At 41.4% G+C, this 25,562-nt stretch overlaps 2 protein-coding genes and 1 non-coding gene across 4 annotated transcripts; 2 read left to right on the top strand and 1 right to left on the bottom strand.

The window, feature by feature from the left end:
- Positions 1-687: 687 nt before the first annotated feature.
- Positions 688-759, bottom strand: trnah-gug (transfer RNA histidin (anticodon GUG)). The gene has a single exon. It is a non-coding gene; the product is annotated as a tRNA-His (tRNA).
- Positions 760-1,571: 812 nt separating this feature from the next.
- cry5 (cryptochrome circadian regulator 5) lies at positions 1,572-5,108 on the top strand. Its single transcript, XM_029497569.1, has 11 exons — positions 1,572-1,782; positions 1,968-2,192; positions 2,298-2,492; positions 2,586-2,704; positions 2,846-2,997; positions 3,138-3,278; positions 3,448-3,615; positions 3,703-3,843; positions 4,312-4,463; positions 4,536-4,756; positions 4,843-5,108. Exons 2-11 carry the CDS (start codon positions 1,978-1,980, stop codon positions 4,908-4,910), a joined length of 1,572 nt encoding a protein of 523 aa, XP_029353429.1. The 5' UTR covers positions 1,572-1,782; positions 1,968-1,977; the 3' UTR covers positions 4,911-5,108.
- A 4,030-nt stretch (positions 5,109-9,138) lies between these two features.
- Positions 9,139-20,910, top strand: alpk3b (alpha-kinase 3b). Of its 2 annotated transcripts, XM_029497567.1 has the most exons (14): positions 9,139-9,431; positions 9,620-9,856; positions 11,091-11,212; positions 11,689-11,806; positions 12,232-13,345; positions 14,610-16,623; positions 17,235-17,382; positions 17,610-17,737; positions 17,844-17,879; positions 17,977-18,251; positions 18,478-18,566; positions 18,668-18,885; positions 19,349-19,397; positions 19,507-20,910. In XM_029497567.1, exons 2-14 carry the CDS (start codon positions 9,729-9,731, stop codon positions 19,826-19,828), a joined length of 4,761 nt encoding a protein of 1,586 aa, XP_029353427.1. In that variant the 5' UTR covers positions 9,139-9,431; positions 9,620-9,728; the 3' UTR covers positions 19,829-20,910. The 2 variants fall into 2 exon arrangements, with proteins under 2 accessions (XP_029353427.1, XP_029353428.1); XM_029497568.1 differs by lacking the exon at positions 18,668-18,885 and having other exon boundaries at positions 19,507-19,537.
- The last annotated feature ends 4,652 nt before the right edge of the window (positions 20,911-25,562 follow it).

Below are 25,562 nucleotides of genomic sequence, written 5' to 3'. Positions count from 1 at the left end.
GTTTCCGACGGAGCGTGAAGGCAGCAGCAGATTTTAACATTCCTTTGCTGCCTTCAGGTTGTTTTTTTTGGTCAGCAAAGAGGAAACAGGTACACACAGATGGGGTCACTTAAAGCTTGGGTAGCCTTAGCTACCTCTCCTGCGAGTTAGATCAAATTCAATCAGAGCAAAACTTAGACAGCCATCCGGTTAACCAACCAAAACGTAAATATACAGGTATGTTATTGAACCTTCCTGCCAGTGAGCCCACAAACTGTTGATGTCCTGGAGAAACATCATTGTGAAGTGTGTGATTCAGCCTGTGAGATGTGTTGTTCATGGTTCTTTAGGCGGTGTCTCCCTCTGGCAGTGCTTCGTAGTATAATAAACTGATTCTCTAATAATAATAATAATAATAATAAAAAAAAGAAATAGTCTAATAATTAAAAAGAAATTCTGCCACAGTCGTAGCTGTGTTTTACCCCAGAAAGGTGGGAATCTCTGCCTGAATTTATTTAGCTTTTTCATTTTTCTTGCTTTAAGCGGCAGGCAGACTCTCCCACAAACAGCTGTTGTACTTTTTACAAAAGAAATAAAAAATAAAATAAATTAGTTTTGACGTAAGAGCCATAAAACTAAGAAAATAAAAAAAAAAAATATGCAGCTGATCCAAAAGCAGGGCTCATCTGCCGTGACATTGGGCCTCAATGCCGTGACCCGGATTCGAACCGGGGTTGCTGCGGCCACAACGCAGAGTACTAACCACTATACGATCACGGCGAGCTACGATGAGCCGACGGAGATCTGGTGGAGCTGAGCCGTGTAGTTGAATGCATCTTCAGGGTGGTGACCCACCCACCACCCAATATTTAACTATTAATATTTTTTTTATTCAGTTTAGTCATTCCATTACTTTTTATTTTATTTTATTTTATTTTATTTTATTTATTTATTTATTTTTAATCGGGATACCTTGTTTATTCAAACAGTGTAGGTTAATGGGCACTGTCTTTTTTGTGCTGCTGTCTTTTTATTTTAATTTGAGAATATTTTGGTGATTTTATTCATTTAATTTGATTTACCTTTACAGTTTAATGCCCCCCCCCCCCAGGTGGGGGTAGGGACAAGTAGGGCGCAACAAAATGGAGGAAACTTTCTTTTTCATGTTTATCTTTATTGATTCCTTTCTTTATTAACAACAAAAATCCTACAGTCAAAACAAAAGCAAAAAAAATAAATAAAATAAAATAAATAATAATAATAACGTGGTCTAAATGAAAAGAGCTGGGGGACAGCTACATCACACCTCCATAACAAAACATGAATAACAAACAAACAAACAAGAACAACTGTAACACTTTGTCCTGAAGTAACACTGAAAGACAAAATGTGAAAACTGCCTCAGTCCAACAAGTTTTAGTTCATCTGATTGTTTGTGCTGCAGCGACACCTGGTGGATGAAGCGACCTGTGCATGTGTGTGTGTCTCTCTCTCTCTCTCTCTCTCTCTCTCTCTCTCTCTTTGTGTGTATGCGTGTCTTTCTTCGTGTGTGTGTCTCTCTCTCTCTCTCTCGCTCTCTCTCTTTGTGTGTATGCGTGTCTTTCTTTTTGTGTGTGTCTCTCTCTTTGTGTGTATTTGTGTGTCTTCACCAGACCGCCTCTGATTGGCTGATTGGCTGGTTTGTGCTGCAGACGTAACACCGCTTCCTTGTGTTTTGTAACACGGTCAACGTGTGTGTGTTACCAAACGCGTATTTTTGCAGGGAACAGTGTTGAGGAGTTGTAGCAGAGAGACTCAGACAAGGTGAGGTCAAATTTTTGATAATCGTGTATCTGTTTTGTTTCAACTTCGCAATCTGCAACGCCAAGTTCGTTGCTTCGGGTCTTTGTTGATGAACGAGCGAACGCACGGTTTGTGCGACTGCACCGTGTTGTCGGTCCGACAAACTTTGTGTCCATACCCGGATCCTCTAAATGATGTGTTTGCAGGCTCGCCGAAATGACACACACATGCATCCACTGGTTCCGCAAGGGACTCCGGCTGCACGACAACCCAGCCCTGAAGTCCGCCCTGAGGGACTCCAAGGAGCTCTACCCCGTGTTCATCCTGGACCCCCACCTCCATGACAGCACCCGGGTGGGCATCAACCGCTGGAGGTTTCTGATTGGATCCCTTAAAGACCTGGACTGCAGCCTGAGGAAGCTCAACTCCAGGTAAACACAGCAAAGCACTGAAAACCAGCTTCAGTTCAAAAACTGTTGGAAGCTCTTGCTCGAGCAGATTCCATCGCCTCATTGTGGTGTGTTCCACTCCTGCAGGCTGTTCGTCGTGAGGGGCAAACCGGAGGAGGTGCTCCCCGAGCTGTTCGACAAGTGGAAAGTCACAAAGCTGACCTATGAGTACGACACTGAGCCCTACAGCCTGAGCCGGGACCAGAAAGTCAGCGCACTGGCCAAAGAGCACGGCGTCGAAGTTACCTACAAAATCTCACACACTCTTTATGATATAGACAGGTAGGCCGACTACTCGTGCTGGGCATGCTCAAGGTTTTAAAGACTGTTTTACATGGCAAGTATGTATATCTTTTGTCTATTCTATCCCTGCAGGATAATTGAGGAAAACAATGGGAAGGCTCCTCTTACTTATAACCGTATGCAGGCAGTAGTGAAAACTCTTGGCGCCCCTAAGAAACCAGTTCCCGCTCCAACCTTGGACGACATTAAAGGCAGCGAACCACCAGAAACACCTGATAGTGAAAATTAGAAATCACGTTGCATTCGCAGCGATAAACATTAAAACCAATCTTTTGAAACCAGCTTTATTTTTGAAATAGTCATTCATTAAACTCTTGTCTCCTCGTGCACAGATGTGAAGACCCCGTGCTCCGATAAGCATGAGAAGTATGGCATTCCTGCACTGGAGGAGCTGAGCCGTGACACAGCAGCTCTCGGTGAGGACCTTTTCCCAGGAGGGGAACAGGAGGCTCTGAGGAGACTCGATGAGCAGATGAAACGAACGGTATTTCAGCGTCTTTACTCTACTACATGATTATTTTTAACATCGAAGAGGAAAGAAAAAAGAAGCGTCTCCCTCAACCAACGCCAAATCAACTGTACAACACAAACCTAGAGGTCACATTCACCTTTTCGGTATTGCAGGGATGGGTGTGTACATTTGAGAAACCTCAGACATCTCCAAACTCCCTGAGCCCCAGCACCACTGTGCTTAGTCCGTATCTCACCTTTGGATGCCTGTCTGCACGCACCTTCTGGTGGAGGCTGACGGAGGTCTACCGTGGGGTGAGTGCCGCCATAACTGCCCACGCTTGAAGGTTTTTGAACATACTGAATAATTCCGGACAGCCAATGGTCTCTAATGGTAATGTAATTTAATTTCATGAATTTCAGTAGCAAGTCGAATAATATTCAGAAGCAAACTGTCGGAGTTAGTTGGACTTTCTTTTTGCAGAAGAAGCACTCAGATCCTCCAGTTTCCCTGCATGGCCAGTTACTGTGGAGGGAGTTCTTCTACACAGCCAGCGTGGGGATCCCAAACTTCAACAAGATGGAGGGCAACCCCGTATGCACTCAAGTGGACTGGGACACAAACCCTGAGTATCTGGCAGCGTGGCGAGAGGTACTGAATCACGAGAAAAGACAAACCGCGCTGTTTCTGAAAATGCTTTGAATAATCCCTGCCATCCTGTGCTGCGTCTCCCTCGAGGCTCGGACGGGTTTCCCCTTCATTGATGCTGTCATGACTCAGTTGAGACAGGAGGGCTGGATCCACCACCTGGCCAGGCATGCTGTCGCTTGCTTTCTCACCAGGGGCGACCTGTGGATCAGCTGGGAGGAAGGGCAGAAGGTGGTACTTTGATAGCCACTCAAAGTGAAGTGAACCCAATAACAAGCACACCCAGAAGCCCTCGTCAAAATTCAGGCCGTCAATTCAGCATAATTCAGAACGCTCACTCAGGCCGATGCCAAAGTGAACAAAAAAATAAAGTGAACATACGAACACATGACAGTACATCTGGATTTGTACCAACATCTGATGTGGCCTTTCTTGACTTGTTGTTGTTCGGTGCCTTTCTCCAAATCCTGATGACAAATACACAAACATTATTTAGTTTTGTTTTTCTCTGTCTAATGAGAACAATATTTCGAACTCAAACTGAGCATCATTAATGCACCATGCCGGAGTGAAGTTGAATACAAGTGAAACGCCTGGCTTTATCTCTGACTAAACCACGAGCACAATTGTGAATTTGTTGTCATCAACTAGCACTGAAGCGAAAGACACACACATGATAAAGTTTCTCTGTGCCTGTAGGTGTTTGAAGAGCTTCTGTTGGATGGCGACTGGGCTCTGAATGCTGGGAACTGGCAGTGGCTGTCAGCGAGCACCTTCTTCCACCAGTACTTCAGGGTCTACTCCCCAGTCGCCTTTGGCAAGAAGACGGACAAAAGTGGAGACTACATCAAGTAAGATCCTAATCGTATCGAACTCAAGATGTCACGTGTGTGTTTGTTACATTTTCTTCACTAACTTTTCAGGAAGTACCTTCCTCTTCTAAAGAAGTTCCCAGAGCAGTACATCTATGAGCCTTGGAAAGCTCCTCGCAGCATCCAGCAGGCAGCGGGATGCATTGTGGGTAAAGACTACCCACACCCCGTCGTACAGCACGAGGTGATCAGCAAGAAGAACATCCAGAGGATGAAGTCCGCTTATGCCAAGAGATCCGCGGACCCCAATGAATCACCCAGCAAAAAGCAAGGTACTGCAGACGTTCTTCTCTCCTCATGTTCGTCACGTTTTCTGAGAAATCCTACTTCAGCGTTTCTTTTTCTGTTTGCCTCTTAGGTGTAAAACGCAAGGCTACATCTGTGGTCGACATGCTGATTAAGAAAGTACGAAGAAAGTCATTATAGACAAATAAATAATAACATTTTTTTCCACTTAACATCTTGAAGCCAGTTTTTATCTTTTTCTTTTTATATTGTCTCTATTTCAGACTTTATGTATAGTTACAGTGTGTTTACATTTGATTAGGTCATCTTGCATGAAGGCTACAGTTTACTGACTCAGGTTTTTGTATTCAATTTTATTAAAGGAAATACAAAATATGACCCAGATATTTTATTTATTTACGCAAGGTTAAAATTTTCATATCTATCTTTTTCTGCCTTTGGCAGTACTTTAAAAGCATAAAATGACTAAATTCAACAGGTGCATGTTGAGTGCTGATAATTCAGGGCTCATACTGTTGCCACTGGAGGTCACTGTCATTCTACCTCATGAAGAAAACCTGTCACACTTTCACTGAAACCTAGAATAAACAAAGAATGGACAGGAATGACTTTTAAGTGCTTGACCTGCTAGTTTTTCATTATGTGAAACGCGACTTAAAATATTTTTACGCTTTTGGCGGTTATCACTTCAGAGGTGAATCATATTAGTATTTTAAATATTCTCTCAATCTTTTCGTAATATTGCTCCACATATAAATATCATAATACATCTTACTTCGAACCACAAAGCCTATCCAGTTTTGAAAATGTATTTTAGATTCCTCCTTTCCCTAAAATTACTCCCACATAGAGTTTCATCTAGACCTGCTACATATGTAAAGTTCCCTGATTTAACTACATAATGATTTGGCATGAAATAAATACATTTGATTTGATTTTGAATGGAAAAGAATTAAAAACAGAAACTGGCCAAATTTCCTCCACGTCACAGGAACAATTAATTCTAATCAGAAATGTGCTCCCAATGCAATGCAAACATTGGCCCATCATCAGTTTAATGTAAGTTTATGGATGAGGAGCGTCAGCACTGCAGTGCTACGTAAAGGCAAGATGTGTGAGAATGTGTGGGGCACACAGCTGCCCTTGGGGGGGTGGGGGGGGGGTCGAGTCTTCTCCTGTTTCTTCTTCCTTGGAGCTGACACTGGTGTGAATATCCAGGAGATGATGTCACAGCCTCAGCAGACGGCTGCACAAAGCCAGGCTCAGTTTCCACAGAGACCTGTCAAACATCAAAACAGTGATGGAGGCTTTTTTTTTTTTTTTCTTCTTGGCACCAACCCACTGTGCCAATAAACTCTCACGACACAGTAACAAAACACGTCAGACTCAAATAGATCTGCTTGAACTGAAATCCCTTAATTGAGAACAGATTTTTTTGCTTTATTTTTTTCTCTCATGCTCAATGAGGGATCTGAAATTCTGCGTTCTGGTATATCGTGTGTTTTGACCTGGAAATGTGCAAAACTTGCAGACAGATTCATTTATTTGTGACCGAAATCCCAACAAAAGCTGTCTTGACCCCTGTTTGTCCACTGCTGTGCCCCTCTCCTGCGTCTGCTCATGTCAACACCTCACTCCTCAAACTATCTTGGATCTGGGTAATATCCCAGTTGGATTAGAACAAGGTGTTCCCATGCAGCTGGTGTTTCGTTTAGCTTTAATAGTAGTGATTTATCTCAAGAGTTTATTTGCTACATGGGCAGTAATGCCGCACAACTTCTGTGTTCAAGGGTTGCCGGTAGGAAATGTAGGAAAAGACAGAGCGAGCATGTTTATGAAGCATTGAGGTTATTCTTGAAAATATGAATCTCTGACAATAATAGCCCATGAACTCTTTTGGGTTTATTAAGAGCATCGTTTTTCAGAAATGCTTTTCTTCAGTCTAACAAAATAATATAACTCCACTCAATATAACCAAACAAGTAAATTCACTAAGCAGGAACTGGCTTCATTGGCTTAAGTGGGTCAGTTCAAGTTTCCATCACCATTTTCTGAAGATTACCACAACTTCAGAGGACATGTCCACTTCGCCCAGTCTAATTTTATGTTTCAGTGTTCGCCAAGAAATAAGAGCTCAACACAAAGGTGCCAGTTATTCAGTTACTTTAACTGGTGAATGGTTACAAACAGCACCTGTCCATAAAAAAAAAAAAAAAAAACAACCAAGGCTGCCACAGTTTAATTGCACAGAAACATGAAAACTACACTGGCTCTCATTTTGAATGCAGATGTTCTCCAATTGAGGTAAAACGAACAAACCTGGACTTTGGAGAGTTCACATCTCTCTTTTTCAGTTGTGCTAATGACATTACAAGAGGAGAGAGAGCGAGTGAAAGGTTCATGACCACACACCGAAAGGTCACTATTTATTGGATGTCCATGGAGCCGGTGAATGAATGCCATGGTGAAACTGAAGAACTGACAGTTGTCCAACCTGCCTCATACCTTTTGGTCTATCCCTGTCCCCCTCCGGCACAGAAGACACCCCCACGCACCTCCGCACGCATGCCGGGCAACAATAACAGTCCTGTGGTCGTGGGTCCATCCATTACCACTCCAGTTCTAATGAGTGATTATAACAATTTACATTTGCCCCGCGGTAACCTCCCTCTATCTCTGCTAATGCCCAATTTAGTGTGCAAAAGAGTGATAATGGCATAAACGGTGCAGAGAGCATCATTTGTACCTCTATAAATCCACCAGCCGGAGTAATAACACGAACTGACAGGCACCATTCATATGAACACATGAGACAATAGCCCCAAACACACACACACACACACACTTCAGATTTGGACAGGGATTGTTAAAACACTAATGAGGTGATAAGGTTAGGGAGCATAATAAAACATGAATTACAAAAAATAACAAACAAAAGCTCAAGGAAAAGTTGGTTGTCTGTCAAAGTTAACATCTATACGAACTTTTATTTCTGTTTTTACAAGCGGAGACGCAGGTCTGTGTCAGATTTTATCCTTTCACTACACAGCTCTTCGTGTGTGTCTGCATTTTCAGCAGGTTCAGCAGGAGGAATTCTCCACAGCGAGCAGTTTACTCGTTTAAAGGGGGATCCACCGTCAAATGCAGTCACACAACGGCTCCCCGCTCTCTGTGGCGTTACCACACCCCGCTATGCTTTGATCTCTCAGTGTACACCCCATCCAGAAAATTCACACCATGCTGAGGCAACTCTGTTTTCCAGCCCCCCCACAAGAACAAGCAGTCAAACACACACAAGGGCTCTCCAGCCCACACACGTCTATCATGCCATTGTGTGTGTGTTTGTTGAGGGAACCCTGTATGGGAATCACTCACCACACTGCAGTCCGTGGGGGGGTTAAATATCTTTTACTGGCTATGAGAATATTTACATGTTGTGAGTATTTTCTCTGATTTTGAAGTGAGGCTCTTCCTTTGATCTTTTTGTGGAGTCGGGTTATCACTTCCCTGGCAGGAAAAGTGGAAAGTCTAGGATCTATGGTTACAGATTATGATGAATGGATGGAAGAAAAACAAAACTTGCATGTGTAATATGACAAGTTTGTGTGTCAGCATGAGGCATAATTCAAGCTGATGTCTTTGAACTTGAAAAATCATATCTGTAATCGATATTATGGGACAGGCTACTTTGATACTTCGTTATTATTCTCAGCCTTGTTTAGTTTAATTTTTACTTATCTGCAGTATTTTGAGACGTATTCATACATTGTTTGATAAAGTCAGTACAGCGCCTTAAACACTGTGTGTGTGTCTGTGTGTGTGTGCGTGCGTGCTCGTGTTCAGATAAGAGCCCATAGCTCTTTGGCAGCCTGTGGGACCAGCCTATATAAGGCTGTTCTATTCCTACTGCTTTTCCTTTGGGGAACTACTGCAATTGTCACTCACAGGACAATGCATGCCAAAGAACTTGGTAGGCTCCGCTTTCTTATGTTATATTATAAGGGGGCACTTATTTCAAAAGATATTACTCTATAGAGGAAACGTATGAGTTGATGCTGTTTTTGAAATGTTTTGATAATAATCTCTCTCAGGGAGCCCTTGGTGAGCTCACAGCAGCCAGATTTAGGATCAGAACTGTGACGGGACGGCTCGAAGAACGTGCTGCTCATATTAAAGGGTTTAAAAGTGAAGACGTCATCCTCCTGAGTGACAGGATCATATGATTCTTTATTACAGTCAGAGCACAGAGCTAAAAAGTTTGAGGAGAACAGCAGCCAATGGCCGAACACAAAAAAGGGCTTCCTCGTTTCTCTGAGCTCCTGCTGTCCGTCCGTAACGATAGAGCAGAAGCAAACAAACTTAAATCTGTTTTTTAAACCCTCTCATCCTTTTCAGGGAGCTACCGCAACCGGGATGACCTTGTATTTGATATGGAATTGTTGTGGAACATTTTTCTTCAAAAGGATTTTCTCTTGCTTCCTCACAGAACATTTAAAACACAAGCTTTCAGTTTTTTCTGCCTTTTTTTTTATATGATGGTCCGAAGGCAAGTTTTGGAAAGTGTGATGTGCTCTTGTGCCTATTTGCAGGCCAACTATAAATAGTCCAGCAGCCTACGCATGCTCATGTTTGATTGGAAATTGCAGTGCCTTAAGTCAGTGCTGTGGGGTATGTCAAAGGAGGAAAAGGAGCTTATCAAAAGTGAGTTTCCTTTAACAAACAAATTAATATTATTTATGTAACTAATGACTAAAGAATAGGAATATTTTACAAAACATCTCTTGGGAATGTTTGTGTTTGCTGCAAAAGTTTGAGCATTTTCCTCAAAATGTGGCACATTTGCCTTTCTGTTGTGAAACTCCTGTGTTCAATCTTTTGATCTCTTTCAGCTCAGAAAAATCTGAGGAACGACGAAATATAAGTGGCAACAGAAACATTTTTGTTTTCCTGGAGAACCTTTTTTTTTTTTCTTTGTTGTCCCTTTATCTTGTGGAAAAAATGGGTTCCCGAAGGATGACAACACGCTCCACTTCTTGGAATGGAAGATCCAGCAGCGTGGACGAGAACGGTGGAGGTAGCCGGCCCGGGAGCTGCAGCTACCTCTCTAACGTGAGACCAGAAAACAGGTATGGATTAAAGACTGACTTGGTGTCTCGCTGATTAACACAACGGTTGGGAAGATGTCACCATTTATGTGCAACACTTCAAAGTTTCCCGAACCTGGGATTGATTTAAAGTGTGTGGCGTGTTACAGTATTTCTTTGTTTGTTGTCATGGTCACCATAGTTTCAATAAACTGCTGATTAAGAGCAGCATCTCAATAATTCACCACGGGCCCCATTTCATATCGAGTAATCTAACTACTGCTTCTGCACGGAAAGATTTGTTCATGGAACAAAGCGTGTTGACCTTCATATCCACCTCTTTAATGACAAATCAACTTGTAAGAATATTGTTTTTCCAAGTCAATATTACAGGGCAACTGTCTAAACACTTCCTGGGATACCCATGAATTCCTGCTAAAAAAAAAAAAAAATTTTAATTTGCTGCCTGGTTTATCTTCATTAGGACAATTACTCATGTGGCAAAAAAGTATTTCTCTTACTATTACAAAATCATGTCTGGAGATAATTTTGCAGCGACTGATACAAGCCGGAGAATGTCATTTATTTAATGTAATCTGACAGTTGATCAACAGAAACCAAATTTAGGATGGAAAACAAAAAATAAAATTTCCTTAAAAACCCCCCAAAGTTAGTTTGTTGCAGAGGCTGTGATCCAGCAGCTGTGTTGGGATGTAGTGTGACTGTCCTTAGCAGTGGTGTTTTGATGCGTTTGCTTAATCATGAGTAACATCCAGCGAAGTGTAACGGTATCCTTTAACTATGCATCGATCAAACACTGAAATGGGTGTCAACAGCAGACGTGGATCCACTGCACATAGTTAATGATAGTTAATGATACTGTAATCTGCGTGCGAGCCCGCACCACTTCATGTTATACTATTGGAGTGATGTTTTTCCACATTTCCACACACGACAACGGTTCAATATTCTTGGACCATATTAAATTTATACTGATGTTTAATTTCTCTAATTAATCTCACGTGGACCGATGGGAAGTACCAAAACAACTAGTCATGCCGAACGGCAGATTTCATTTTTTAGTTTTTTTCCTGCGTGTGATCTGTTTGAAACACAGCAACATAATTAGACATGAGCTGCATTCTGCGGGGACTTTCCCCAGGAACCGTTCAAGCAACTCTGTGTGGTCCCAACAAGAGTAAACAGAGACCGACGTGATGACTACATCATGTGTGCTTCAATAAATCATATTAATGTGTCCCTTTTTCTTGCACAGGAGCACACTCTGCAGCGTGATGGCACAGCTAACTGAGGAAACCCAGCCCTCCTTTCAAACAACCCTCAAGTCAAAAGCTGTGTCGGAAAACTGCAATGTGAAGTTCTCGTGTGTGGTTACAGGTAAACACTGCTTCAAGCAGTTTTCTGACAAGTTTAGAGATTTTTTTTTTTTTTTTAACATGTTGAGAAGTTACGGCCACCTCACACATCAATAAACTGGAGGCCCACTTGATCTTTTCTTCTTTCGGCTTTTCCCTATTTTGGGGTCGCCAAAGCAAGTCAGCTCTGTGATTTTGATTTGGAAAGTTTTTACACCAGATGCCCTTCCTGTCGCAATCCACCCCATTTCTCTGGGCTTGGGACCGTCACAAACATATCACAAATCCATGCTCTCATGTGCTTTATCAAGTAGGCCCCGGAAGGCCTACTTGATAAAGTAACAAGCAGCATGCAAGAATATAGCACTGTAAAGAAAGTATTTTTAGGTATTTTCTAAACAAATCTCTCTTTACACCTGACTTCCCATATATTTGACAGTTGAAATCCATTTCTCTCTCTCGAAAAACGTATCACAATTTTTGTGTTGTTTTTTTCAGGATACCCTGCCCCTCAAGTTAATTGGTATAAGGACGATTTGCAGCTGGACCGATACTGCGGACTGCCAAAATATGAAATATTCCGCAATGGACAAAGTCATTCCCTGCACATTTACAAGTATGTATGATTGAAATAATGATGAGGAAAGAGATCGCAGGGATTATTGTTCATATTCACCTTTTTTCTAAGGAAATGTTTATCAATACGCAACATATGGGATTTAAATCAGGCATAATTATTTCAGTCAAGAAGTCTTGGTAGACTCAACAACAACAAATCCTCTGAAAAGGGTTTCGTTGATGGCAGTGTTTGACTTCTTTTTATTCCTTGAAAACAAATTTTTTTGTTTGTTATCTTCTGGGTGAATGGGGTTACATTTTACTGACAAAGTCAGGAAATAGGTAGAGAGCGAGAGAAGGAGGGAGAGGGAGATGGTCGGGAGTGAAACTAACCCTAACCCTCCTGCTCAGAGTTCAGTTTTCCCGCTCAGCCACCAAATACTGATTTTAATTAAGTTAAGTTAATTTAGATTTTCTCTGCAGTTGCACTGTAGAAGACGCAGCTATATACCAGGCCTCAGCAATCAACAATAAAGGGATAGTGTCCTGCTCTGGGGTCCTGGAGGTGGGCGAAATGAATGAGTTCAAGATCCACCAGCGCTACTTTGCAAAGCTCAAACAAAAGGCTGAGCACAGGCGCAGGGAAGCAGAAGGTAAAGAAAACCAGGAGCCGCTTCGAACCATCAGCCCAGACCGCACACAGAGAAAACGCCGCTCCACAATGGAGGCCTTTCTTAGCACGCCTAGCTCCACAGAGGATGAGGGCAACGAGGAGAGCCATCAGGCAGCGGCTGTGGAAATTGAGAACAGGTTGCAGGAGCCACCAGCAGAGAAGGCTGAAGAAAAGCCAGTCACTAATGGACAAGTTGTAAATGAAAATGGAAACAATATCGGGACGTACGTATATGACAGTGCCCAGAAGATTTTCACTGTACATCAACCCAAAAGTCCCTTCGTCAAGAAGAAGATTAAAATTTCCAACGGTGCCAAATTTACAAAAGCAGATACACCGAAAGACAAAGTTTATGAGGAAATAAGGGCGAAAGATGAGACCCCAACCTTGGGAGCCTTGGCGGGTGTAGTCAAAGTACAGTCTGAGGGAAATTCAGAGAAGATCATGGAAGTAGAGAAGCTTGTCAGTTCATCTATTGTGGATTTAAGCTCACAAAGTCAGAAACTGGCTGCTTCAAAATATGAAAACAAACGGGCTGTACCTCCACAGAGCACAGTGCCACCTGCTGCTAGAGCTAAAGGTCATGGTGGGCCAAGATCTGAAGGCAAACAAGCTGCTAAGTACGAGAAGGAGGCTGTAAACAAAGAGACAAAAGAACATTTGGAAGTGCAGAAACAAAGTCCTTTTCGAGGTTTCAAAATTAGATCAACACCACCACAGTCAAGTGTTGCGCCAAAACCTGATGAGTCCACCACTTCCACTGGTGGACCCCTCGGAGACCTCAAGTCGGTGGTGGAGCCACGTGAAAGCGGGACTTCTTTGCCTCAGCATCCATGTGAACAGGCTGAAGATCAGCTGCCTGACACGGAAACAAGGCCCTGCCAAGAAAATGTGTCTGAGCCACAGACGGCTCCGCCAAGCGAGGTGAGTGAGCCTTTTCACATGAGCTCATGAGTGCTTTGTGCTGCCAACACAGGCTTCATCAGTAACACAAGCGCCCTCGGGCTATTTATAGCAGTTTACAAGCATGCCTTGCTGTGTGACAAGAATGAAATGACGCACATGTTGACAGTTGTAAAAGGTAGACTGATGCAACACATCTGATATCGCAAGTTCAAAGGTCTCAGGAGAAGCAGTGAGAAGCATTTCTTCAGAAATTTGGCTTTTTACTTGTAATTAGTCACTCTGTTAGAGTAGCACAGAGAGAAACCGGCAGGTGATTAGCTTAGCTTCGCACAAAGAGTGGAAACACAGGAGCACAGACAGCCTTTCTCTCTAAAAAGACACTGTTTCTGGCACTTTTTGTATGAATCTTGTGAAATATTACATGTTAGCAGGTGAGCTTTGGAGGTGCTGGTCAGCAGATATTGTCTGGGTGTTTTTCCTATTTCCGTTGTTCTCTCACTGTCTTGGCCAACAGTCCCCATCCAGTCTGTGAATTTACCTAACTGCTCCCTGAAATTCGATGATGATGTGATTGAAACACAGAAAAGCAATGACTGATTATGCGATAATATGCTAAATCAGTGCTCAGCCACCGGAAAATCTTGTTGATATGGGACAGTGGATGTCTATTGTACACTGCTTGTGCAACTGGCCTTACCTCAGCGGCACGGCACCTCTTAAAATTATTCCCATTCCTGTCTGGCCACACTTAAATGCAAAATAGCAACAGTCCCGCTGGACAAGGCTCATCATGTCAGACTTAGACTGCACAAGAGGAAAGGAAACAAGCAGGCATGCACTTTCAAACGTTCTGACTGTATAATATATGATTTCAACACAGTCTGCAACAGGTTTTAGCGAATGTGCTACATTCGGATTCTGTGTGAAACTGAACTGATAAACGTCATAAGCAAAACATTTTTCATGATTTTTTTTTTTTTTTTTCTCGAACAAACATCTCTTAAATCTATCAGTCAGAATGTAGCAGTACCAATAGAGCAAGTTTTCTAATAAAACAATGGTGTTCAAGATGAACACCACTGTTTTATCAGACATTACCAACAGCAGGTTTAGGAGCCACGTGTTACGGTCAATAACTCTTCTGACTCGTAAATTTCCTTTGTTGCTGGTTACACTGTTACTGTTTTTAAAACTACATGTGTTTAATCCATGTCCTTCATAGCCAGGGATAAGGGTCTCAGTGTTCACAGCATGGAAACCTCTGCTTGTGTTATGTCCCAAGGTTACACCAGCCCATACAAAGATGACCAGGAATGATGCACCTGTCAGCCTTGAGCTTCCATGCGAGCAGTTTATGATGGACACACAACCGCCACAAAGGACTCCATCAGAAAGCGTGACCACAATAGATGACATCCAGACCCAGTCTTTACACTTTGGTCTTCAAGCAGCCATTGACATAATGACACAGGACACATGGGATCATTCCAGAGGATCAACTAAAAGCCATACAGCCCTTTTTACAGACCTACGGAAGTCACCCTTGAAAAACTCTGGTAATGGCGACAACACACAAGGGTGTAACGTTTCGCCTGCTCCCCTGCAAAGCCAAATTGATACAGCTATAAAAACTGTTGAAGGGATGGAAATACAACTTGATCAGGAGGCAGAGGGTAAAGAAGTAGGTAAGTTATTGGGGGACAACCAGAGCATGGCCCCAAGTGAGAAGATAGTCGAGATGGAGATTGAAACCGCTGCGATACACGAAATTGAAGAAACTAAAAGTGGAACGATCAGAGACGCAGAGCACAAAGATGCAGCCGCTGTCATTGTCCAGGCAACTCGGAAAGAGAAACCAAATTCAAAAGTGGGCGAGGAAAGTTGCTCAGAATTACAGAATCTAAAACCAGATGAATGCGAGACTGTTGTGCCGCAGTTGAGAAATAATCCAGAAAATACTAAAAATATCGAGCAAATTATTGAATTTAATGAAATCCCAGCACCCGTTTCAAAAGTTATTTCAGTTGCTGAACTTCTGAGATCACAAATACGCGCTCTCGATCCCACACTAGCGAATTCATTGCGCACCACACCAGTTCACGTACAAGAACCTACAACAACTGCTGCAGAGAGCTGCCAGGACTTAAGACGTGATGAGAGAAAATGTAAACTGGATGTCAAAAAGTCAGCGCCTGGCGGGGAAACTGAGACAATAATTGACAATGCTCCTCCAACATCCAGGAGGTCAACAGTTACGTCTCATCTACTAAATAAAACTGAGCAGGAACAAAGTCAGACTCAAGACACAACTTCTCCACCTGTTCAGACTATACCAAAAGCTCCTGTTATAGAGGACACTGGAGTTCATAGCATGGCTGAGAAATATGAAGAAGGTGTTGTGGATATTGGGCAGGAAACTGGAACGTCATATCTGGTTCCGTCTTATCGTCAAACTGTTTCACTCACTGACAGTGAAATGGACAAATTTCTTCTTTCAACTATTAAAGATGAAGAAACGAAGACATCTACATCAGTTTCAAATCTTTCTGTCACTGTGAGTCAAGAATCTGTGACTCCTATAAAGGCCAGCAGTGAGAAGTCAAATACTACCATTTTGGATCAACCTGTTGAAGGCAAAGACATGGAGTCAACACAAAAGTTAACTCCAGAAATTAAATTCAACAGCAAAATTGAAAGTGTCTCTGAAATTAATTCAACAACTCTTCTAGAGCAATTAAAAATGGAAGAACATGAAACAAACGCTGTCCAAAAGTGTCCTGTTCAAAGTGTATTCAGCACAGAAACAGAAGAGCTTCAACTTATTCAGCAGGACAACGTTGCGGTTTCAAGGAGTGACTCCTCAACCAGTCCAACTCTTGAAACCAGTCCCCTGTCAAAGAAAAGAAATTGTGTTTCACCGATTCCCTCTGCTACTCCGCAAGAGCTTGCCTCTGGAGCTCGACGCAAAATCCTAACATCCAAGGCAAAACCCAAAGAGGCCACAGAGGCCACCTCACCGGTTGATAGCCAAGCTCTGAAAAAGGAGGCTTATAGCCAGAGCACCAAGCTCTCCACGAGTCCTGTGACCCCCTCGGTGTCGCCAAATCTCTCACGCCGGTCCCTACTTCAGCCACCTAGTGAGCAAACCTCCCCTGTAGAAAGGCGTTCGCCACTCCTGAGCCGAAGAAAGGCAGCACCAGAGACTCAAGCTCCAAGTCTGCAGCAAACCGAGGAAATCAACGCTCTGAAAACCGAGGGGAAACCAGCAGAGAAGGACAAGCATAACCCGTTCAAAGGTAAAGAGAGAACAACATTTTGCTTTTTTAATAGAAATTGTTGCTGTGTGCTGTACATGGAAATCTTTCTTTGGCACCTCCCAGTGGAAGTATCCGAAAAGACACATTGCAATACAGCAATACATGATCAGAGCTGTGTGCTGGACGTGATAGAGAAGGTCCTTAGAGAGTTAATAATATAGCCCTAGATGCCTTTTTATTTTGGATAAACACGCACTCACATAGAAAAAGCACAATCAGTAAATGCATTGCCTATATTTTATTCTTGGGCAGTGGTCTGCTGTAATTTCTTAATTTCATTTACTCTCACACACTGAGACATAAAGCCGGTTAATTTATCATTCTAGTTATAAGCTAAGAGTCCACAGGAAGTCATACTCTTTTGATTGATTATATATGAGATTGTGCTTTTATGTGCAGCCATTTTATGCTGTATGTTCAACAATCCAGGCTGCAGCAATTAGACTGACCACAGTGTCGGTTGCGGTTACAAACACACCGCAGTGACTGCATTAGTCACTCGAACACTTTAGAGGCTGTGGCAGACTCATTTCACATTTACCCAACTGTGTCTTTATCCTGTTTTCTGTGCTGGCTGCCTCTTCCTCCAGCTCCTCAAGTTATTCGCAAAATCAGGGCCGAAACCTTTGCAGATGCTTCTGGACACTTGAAACTGTGGTGCCAGTTCTTCAATGTTCTCAGCGACTCTACGATCAAATGGTACAAAGATGAAAAGGAGGTTGCGCAAATAAAAAGAAAGTGAGTTTTCAGACTGACTCTAAAGAATAGGCTACCAAGTAGTGTTAAAATAAGCATAATATTTGGAAAGATTCCCAGAATTAATTACTATTAATGTCTATGTGGTCATTAAGTAAAAAATACTTTTGAATTTCTCTGAATTGATCACATAGAAGCGGTTCACTGTAATTCTTGTCTGTTTGCTTTTTTAAACATTCTGTATTATTTGTTATTTGTGTTTCTCCCAGTGCAGGGGATGAAGCTCAGGTCAATCTTGCCATTGTCCAGGCGTCATACAGAGACTCTGGTGTTTACAGTTGCTCGATCACGAATGAATATGGGACAGACTCAACAGACACACTACTCAGCGCAGAGAGTATGTCCTCTTCTACCGTACATTGTGTTGCAACAACACCTGGAGGTACTTTTCTTTTTTGGTTTATACGTTTATATCATGTCACATTTTGTCTTCTCTCTCGCAGTCTTAGCAGGAATGTCCCTACATGAAGACCTTGCCAGTAAGACAACATTTTGCATGTTTGAATCAGTTTTTTTGCTGTTTTTTTTGAATATGCATCTTCTTATGCCTAAACTCTTTTTGCATGCCCTTAATAGTTGGAGAAGAAATCGAAATGACGCCCATGATATTCAGCAAGGGTGTGGCTGACTCTGGCATGTGGGCCAACAAATTATTTGGCCGCATAATGATGCAAGAATCTCATATTGGTGATGGCTGTTCCAATAAAGTCTGGAGGGCAAAAGTTATCTACGGTCTGGAGCCCGTGTTTGAGTCTGGTAACACATGTATCATTAAAGTACGCAACCCAATCGCCTATGGAGGCAAAGAAGAGAGCTGCCTCATGGAAAGAAACCTGGACATTATCAAACAGGTATGTAGGAAAGATTTGATATAGTAAGTCTATATGATTTTTTTTTCTCCATTTAAATATGCCAACCTGTAACCTCAACCATTCCCACATTAGAGTCAATCAGTCAGGTGTCATTGCTGCCACCCACATAGGCTTACTGCGGCTCTAATCAATTGAAGATTTAATGCGTTTACATGTGTAGGTTGAGCTTATCTTTGCTGGCTGCTCTCCAATGTTTTGCTTACAGGAATGTAAAACTCAAAACTTGGCTCGTGAATACTGCAAAATCTTCTCAGCAGAAGCAAGAGTGATTGAAAACTTTGGCCCCTGTCTTGAGTGAGTGCGATCAGTTTATTCTCATAGTTATTTTTTACATTGCATAGACTATAAAGGCTCCCTAAAAGTCAGTTACCTGATGATCAGTCTTTGTTACGCAGGGTGGTTCCAGTCTACCTGATGTACCGACCAGCCAACACTGTCCCCTATGGCACAGTGGAGGCCGATCTGACAGGAGCTTATGAGAAATATTCAATTCTGGATGATGCAGGCAGGATAAACACGAGGACCGGCTCTGCAGTCGAGCAGAAATGCTGTGCCCTGCAGCACTGGATCTTTCAGTGGACCAATGGCAACCTGCTTTTCACTCGGCTTGAGGGTAGGCTAACGCCTGAATTCGGCAGACGAAGTGTCAAATTAAAATGAAAACGATAAAATGAAAATTATAATGCTTTAGGACATTACAAAGTGTCCACCTTTCTGTTTCATCGCACATTACGGCAAAATTTGCATTGACCAAGTTTGTGTTAAAAAAGAGGCAGTGAGCAATCCCCAAATTTTCTGACAAACTAAACACCTTTCCCACCTCATGACTTATAATAATAATAATGTAAGACAGTGCAGGTCAGGTTAAGAATAATAAGACAAGATCCTTTTTACCTTCTTATGGCATATGCACAGGCTCAAGGACCATCACACAGCACTTTATGTTGATAAACTTTTTTCTATGTTGTTTTGAAATTTTTGTATTTAATCTGATGGAAAATGCCACGCCTGCCACATTTGGAATCATAACCAGGACAGCAAAAAAAGTAACTTAATTGCATGGTTTTATTTTGCAGGTGTTGACACTAGGATCACGAATGTTGGGATTTCAGTCAAATCCACAGGGTCAGTATATTTGTATCATGCTGTTTTTGTAAATGGTAAAATGAAAATTTCATTTTACAAGTAATTTAAATTTTTTACTGATTTACGGCCGGGTTGTGTGTTGCTGCAGCCATCAAGGTCTATCCGTTGAAGGGAATCCCAAAGTGTTTGAGCAGTTTGTGGCCCAGCACCAGTGCAACTACTTCTGTGGTCTACTTGGCCTGAGGTCACTAAAAGTCATGGACTCTTTATCGACTCCGGCGAAGCCCAAGTGCTCCAGGAGCCCGTTACTTCAGCGCAAGATGGCAGCTGGTTCTTCCAGCCCTCAGACTGGCCGCAAAGCTGCTGGCAGCCCCAGACTGCCAAGAAAGGCTGAGCAGGAAGGCAGAAAGACCCCCACTAAACAAAAAGCTGCGGATGTTCCAAAAGTTGTTAAGATGTCATTGAATTAATATCTCTAAGAGCAAGCAGAGAGACGGTTGGAGGGAAGATCTATTTCACACATAAAAAAAACCCCTCAGAAACCAGAGAAGGAGATTAATTATATAATATGGCTTAATGTAATTTCAACAACCACCATTCCTTGCCATGATAACTTATTGTGGACTGATTTCCGCAATATTGTGGGGAATCTTATGTTCAAATTCTACAGCTAAAAGAGAAATAAGAGTAATAACAGTTAATGGCTCTCCTGGGTTTGCATTGTATCAGTCCACGTGCCATTGGCCGCAGATGGTGGATGCAGATCTCATGATGACATGAGACATTTTGGACTGAAGTGGCATTATATGTTGTTTGTACTGTATGCGTATTTTTCAATGTAAGAGCACTAATTTTTATTCTTTCGTGGTCACTTGTGTCAATGCAAGAAAAATAAGACATAACAGGGATATATAATAAGCCTCATGGCCATACAGCACTTTCTAAGGGTGAGAGTAAACGTGCATCGATCAAAATGTAGCTGGACATGACACTGTTGTACAGTGGCTAATGGTGCTGCGCTTTTATATTGTAACCTGTCGTGTTTACTTGCTGTCCGACATTGCACTGCATTTTTAGAAACTGCACCTTTGTATGCAACTGTCTGTAAAATAAAAGGTATATTTACTGTAATTCTTACACGTCTGCAGAGGCTGTGAATGTGCATTTCACAAGCTTTTTAAATTCCAAGTTTTGTTCCTGTAAGAAGACCTTAACATAGACCTACTATGGAGTGGCCTGAGGAATAAAAGCCATCCCAGCCCACATATCAACATAAATAACATCTAGGAAGAGGAGATGTCCTGTCATATTGATATACATGCATTATACAGCACAAGTTTCTATGAAGAGGGTTATTTGGGCAGATCAATTGATTCAGTTCTTGTACAGCAAGGTAAAGATTGAACAAGAGTCTGCAGTAATGTGAGTTGCTCTGTGAGTCTATGGTTTAAAGGTGCTTTAAGCTAAAAGGCTAACGTGTTAATGCTTAGCAAGTATTTGAGGTTTGACTCAGTTTTACTGGTTTTCAATTTCTAATAAGCAGTAAACACAATTTGCACAACATCCTTTTATAAGTATTTATCCAAAAACTGGATATTTGGAAGAATGGAAAATGTACCTAATTACACTGGAGAGTCAAAATTAAGAAAGTCATTGCACCATATTAAATTTCATGACCATTGAATAGTTGTGTTGAATTTGTCATCATGCTAAAGGATGTTTATAAAGAATCAATGAATGAATATTTATAATAAGTCAAGACACTGTCACTGCTTTTGTTTTGTTTTTTGCATGTCTAGCACTCAGGGACAAATGAGAATCTCACACTTATTGGAGAATGAAGTGTTGCATGCAACCAGTGTGTGTTTTGAGGGTGAAAGGCTAAATTCATCATGATAATCATTTGTGATTCCTAGTCATTAGTGAGTCATTGCTTATGTAAGCGGTTGTCTCACGCACACGTGTGAACAGTGCCAGGAAGCTAATTGCACTCTCCACCACAGAATTCACTTTGCGCCTCGAGGGAGGACATCGGGGCAGCTGCTTTTTTGAATAATTTGTGATAAATCTACTGCGTTAGAATCTTCTTCTAAAGAAAAGAAAAGAAACCATTACTGGTAACAAATATGACAAAATTGACTGATGGATGAGAGCATCATGAATTAGATGAGCCAAGAAACAAGACACTCCTGCCACCTACTGTTAGTTCAATCACCAGTGAACTGATGAAAAGCAAAGCAAGAGAAAAACAATCTATTCACTCAAATTATGTTTTATGTATGTGGCCAAACTCTCAGTTGGTATTTCAAAGAGAAGGTTCAGTTTAACTTGAGCAGTGACTGAGATATTAAAAACGAGGAAGACCTGTTTTTTTATATGAAAAAATTACACAAAGTATACAGAAAATCAAAAGCAGTGATTGCATGATTATCCACTATACTATTTCTGACTATTACTATTATGGCTATTATTTATGAACTTGCCTCAACCTATTCACGTGGTCATTATCTTTGTGTATTTAAAAAAATGCCATGTTTGAGAGGAGTGACATCAGACTGTCTTGACATTTAAGAAGAAATTATGAGTGAAGTACAGAAATTACAGAGAAAAGATGCACTGACACAGCTCTTCCTCCAGCACTGAGTGGCTCTGCTCTAAAGAGCACTGGATCGCTCAAAGTAATCTCAGCATTAATACCCATGATCACACCCACCAAATTAGAAAATTGTCAGTCTTCCACTGAAGAAATTTTGCATGTCAATTTCTTCCAAAGTAATTGCCATTTCACATAATGGGACACACCGTTGAGTTAATGTGGAGCTCTGGCACGCAGACCCTGGATCTTCTCTATATTAAACACATTTTACAGGATTCAGTGTCACATTCAGGTTTATTATAGCAACATATAAAAAATGCTCCACACGAAGGAGCTTATTTGCATTTCATCTCGATCATTTTCAGCGATAACAGCAGTGGCAACAGAAAGGAAATAACTGATGCACTGAAAGCCGTAGATTCCAGGATATAGGATTATTCCTAGCATTCAAATTGACTTTATTTGTACAACATTAGTGGGAGAGTCCAAAAGATCTACTGAATCAATTGGGAAAAAGTGGCAAAACACTGAAGCAGAAACAGATAGAATAAAGTCCAAGAAACACAGTCTCAGATGGCTGCCTGTGATTGTGACCTCACATTGTTGTGCCTGGCTGACCTCAATTACCACTGGCTGGCCAGGATAGTTGTGACCATTTAGGCAGATTATATGAAAAGGATCACACGCCGCAAAATGTCACAGACTAGTTGGCATTTGAAAAAAGTTTTATCTCCAGTCCACCAAAAGTCGAAGGCTTCCACTGGTCTTCACACCATCGTGAAGTTACCATCAGTGTCAAGTTAATCTACCATATCACAGCGAGCTTTCACTGACTGCTTAAATAATGGCATTCAGATGCATATCACACATAATTTCCTCTCATAGGAATAATTAAAGCCTAGAGCTGAATAAAATAAGTGTTGTCTAAATACTACATGCATATGCACCCAGCGGAGGGGGAAGGAAAAAAGGTGAGCACAGCAGAAGATTTCTCAACGCAGCATTCTGATGAATGGGAAAAAAATTGGATTTAAATTTATTTTTCAGAATGCTTCCCACAGTCACGTCTTATTACAACTGAGTGATGATGTATTTGTTAAATCAGGTGGAAATAAACACCTGGGGTATCAACTGGAACTTATATTTAGTGGGGATAACCGTACTCAAGAGTCATTATGAATGAAAGATATCAAACATCTGTAATGGATGGCCCAATTACGTTTTTCACAATATTGCACAGCGCTCTAGGTGGATGTAATTAAAAACAGACAAACAAAAAGTACTGGCTTTTATAGTAAAGACAGTGGGGAGGGTTGCAGTGAAACAATTAAAACACATGCAGCAACCACAACATCCTGCAAGAAGCGCACAATCAACTTCCTGAAGTTCTTGAGAGGCAACAATCTGAGTGTGTGAAGCAAGGGTGTAACTTTGAGTTGAACATTTGGGGGTGGTTGAGATTTCCACCGGAGGAGACTGAGGCTCCTGTCACATGTGCTGCCCCTTTATACTGTTTTGTGTTCATGTTTTTGTTTTTTTGAAGTCTGGAAGGATTGAATATGTGATCAACTGTAAACAAAACTGATACTAATATCAGTATTACATATACTGATTACTATTTATGGATCCAGTTCTACTTTTATGAGGAATAAAAGAAAACTTGCTCAAATCAGGAACATAAACTTATTTCAGACTTTTTTCATAACACTTTAAACTTAAAGAGGCAGTGGGGAGTGGGGCGTTGTATCTTGCATTAGCCCAGTCCATTACTATTAGGAAATTACCTACCCGTGTTCGGCTGCCCACACCGGAAATCGAACCGTGTCTCTCTGGTCTGGTCTGATCTCTTTTCTGGTACAGATTAGATGATGAAAGGTTTACAAACACAAAATATTCTCAGCGATGGGGAACCATGCTGAAATGTATTGTTGTGCTGATACTTGTGGCACATGAGATATTGTGCTAAAACAGCTGGTTAATATCCACACAGCTCCACTTTAGGGGATCCCCTTCAAGAAGGTGGGCTTCTGGGTAATGTGTGACGTAATCAGCACGTAGCCATGTTGTGTTGTGGGTACACTTGCAGAGAAGCGTGTTTGTCCCCCTCTTCGGTGAACGGAGAAGTAACGCCACTGTAAACTTTACAGTCAGTGTGATGAAACTCCTAAAAGTCCTGTGTTGTGATGTTTGAATAAAGCCGGTCCATGTGTTCACCTACTCCGTCTCTCCTTTTTCTCTGTCTGAAATTACCATGGTTACCAGCATCAACGAGCCAAACTAAGGTGAAGCACACTTAGCTTAATAGCTAGCTACACTAGCATGCGCTGAGGTAGCTAAAGTGCGGAGCCGCGACTGTAACTCATTGATCCTCGCCTCCATCCTCTCACCCACCCACCATAAATTACACCTGTGATGTGAAGCATCGCGAACCAACTGTCAGATTCAGTTTGCCGTTCTGTATTTCAATTGTAATTTGTTAATTTAAAATTAGACTTGGACGGATGTATGAAATTGAACAGCGAAAGACGGGTTCAGTTAAGGTCTTCAAGGAATATAATTTTTTTTTTTTTTTTTAAGAAAATTGAAGAAAGAACCAGAGAAGTAATGAAATGAATGAATAACTGAACCTTACAGTGTGTGGGAACTGGACAGCTGCTGCTATTCTGTAAATGTCTTTTGGCCTTTGAGTGGGTTGCTCTGGATTATCTTGGCCTACTACTCTTTGCCAGTGGTAAAGAATAATATGTATTTAGAGGACACAATTCATAAAAACACATAGTAAACATAGTCTCAGAACATCCGGAACTAAACTGAAATCTCAGATGTAGTGGTGAGGGGCATAAATATGTGACATATAAAGCTAATATAAAAGCTGAGTTTTTCGTGTGTAAGGTATGTTTTGTTAATGATGTTCACAGCTTCAGTCAACAGCTAAAAATAGGTCAGGTACTTTCAGGTCTGTGGTCTCCAGTTATGTTATCACTTACTCAGTGAAACGCGCTTCCTCTCTAGGAAATTAAATACAGTCCACAGAAGCAGTTAATAATTTGCTACGATGGAGGCTTCTAACTTGCCAACAGAGATTTTTGTGTGTGTGAGAGAGAATGATTATTACAGTACCGATTACAAGATGGGTGTTAATTAATTTTTAACAACCAACATTCGCTTTATGCAATGTTTCCTTTGCACAGTGATGTTTACCAAAGTTTGAAGGGTGGCTATTAATATACCATAAATGACTCATTCAGAGGGATTTTTTTTATTAATAGTTGTTGATTTATGATACACACTGACTCATAATTGCTGCTGTGGTCATATTACGTATTGTTTTGGTTGTTTTATTGTATAAAAACAATGTCTCAAATGATTTATAGCGTTCAAAAGGACTCACTTGAGCAAACAAATGTTATTCAACCCTGTTATTCAAAGTATCACCTAGCAGCTCATTATTTTTAGATTTTACACCCCCACTAACCATCTTGGTTCTCAATCAATCAATCAATCAATCAATCAATCAATCTATCTATCTATCTATCCATCTATCATTATAACTATTGATGAATTAAAACTTCGTCTTCTGTTTAAAGTCAAAGATGACTTGATGTGTT

The sequence above is a fragment of the Echeneis naucrates genome, chromosome 3, assembly GCF_900963305.1.
Source record: "Echeneis naucrates chromosome 3, fEcheNa1.1, whole genome shotgun sequence".
NCBI lineage: Eukaryota > Metazoa > Chordata > Actinopteri > Carangiformes > Echeneidae > Echeneis > Echeneis naucrates.
Note: the sequence above shows the minus strand (reverse complement) of the source record. Positions and strands in the feature narration are given on the sequence as shown.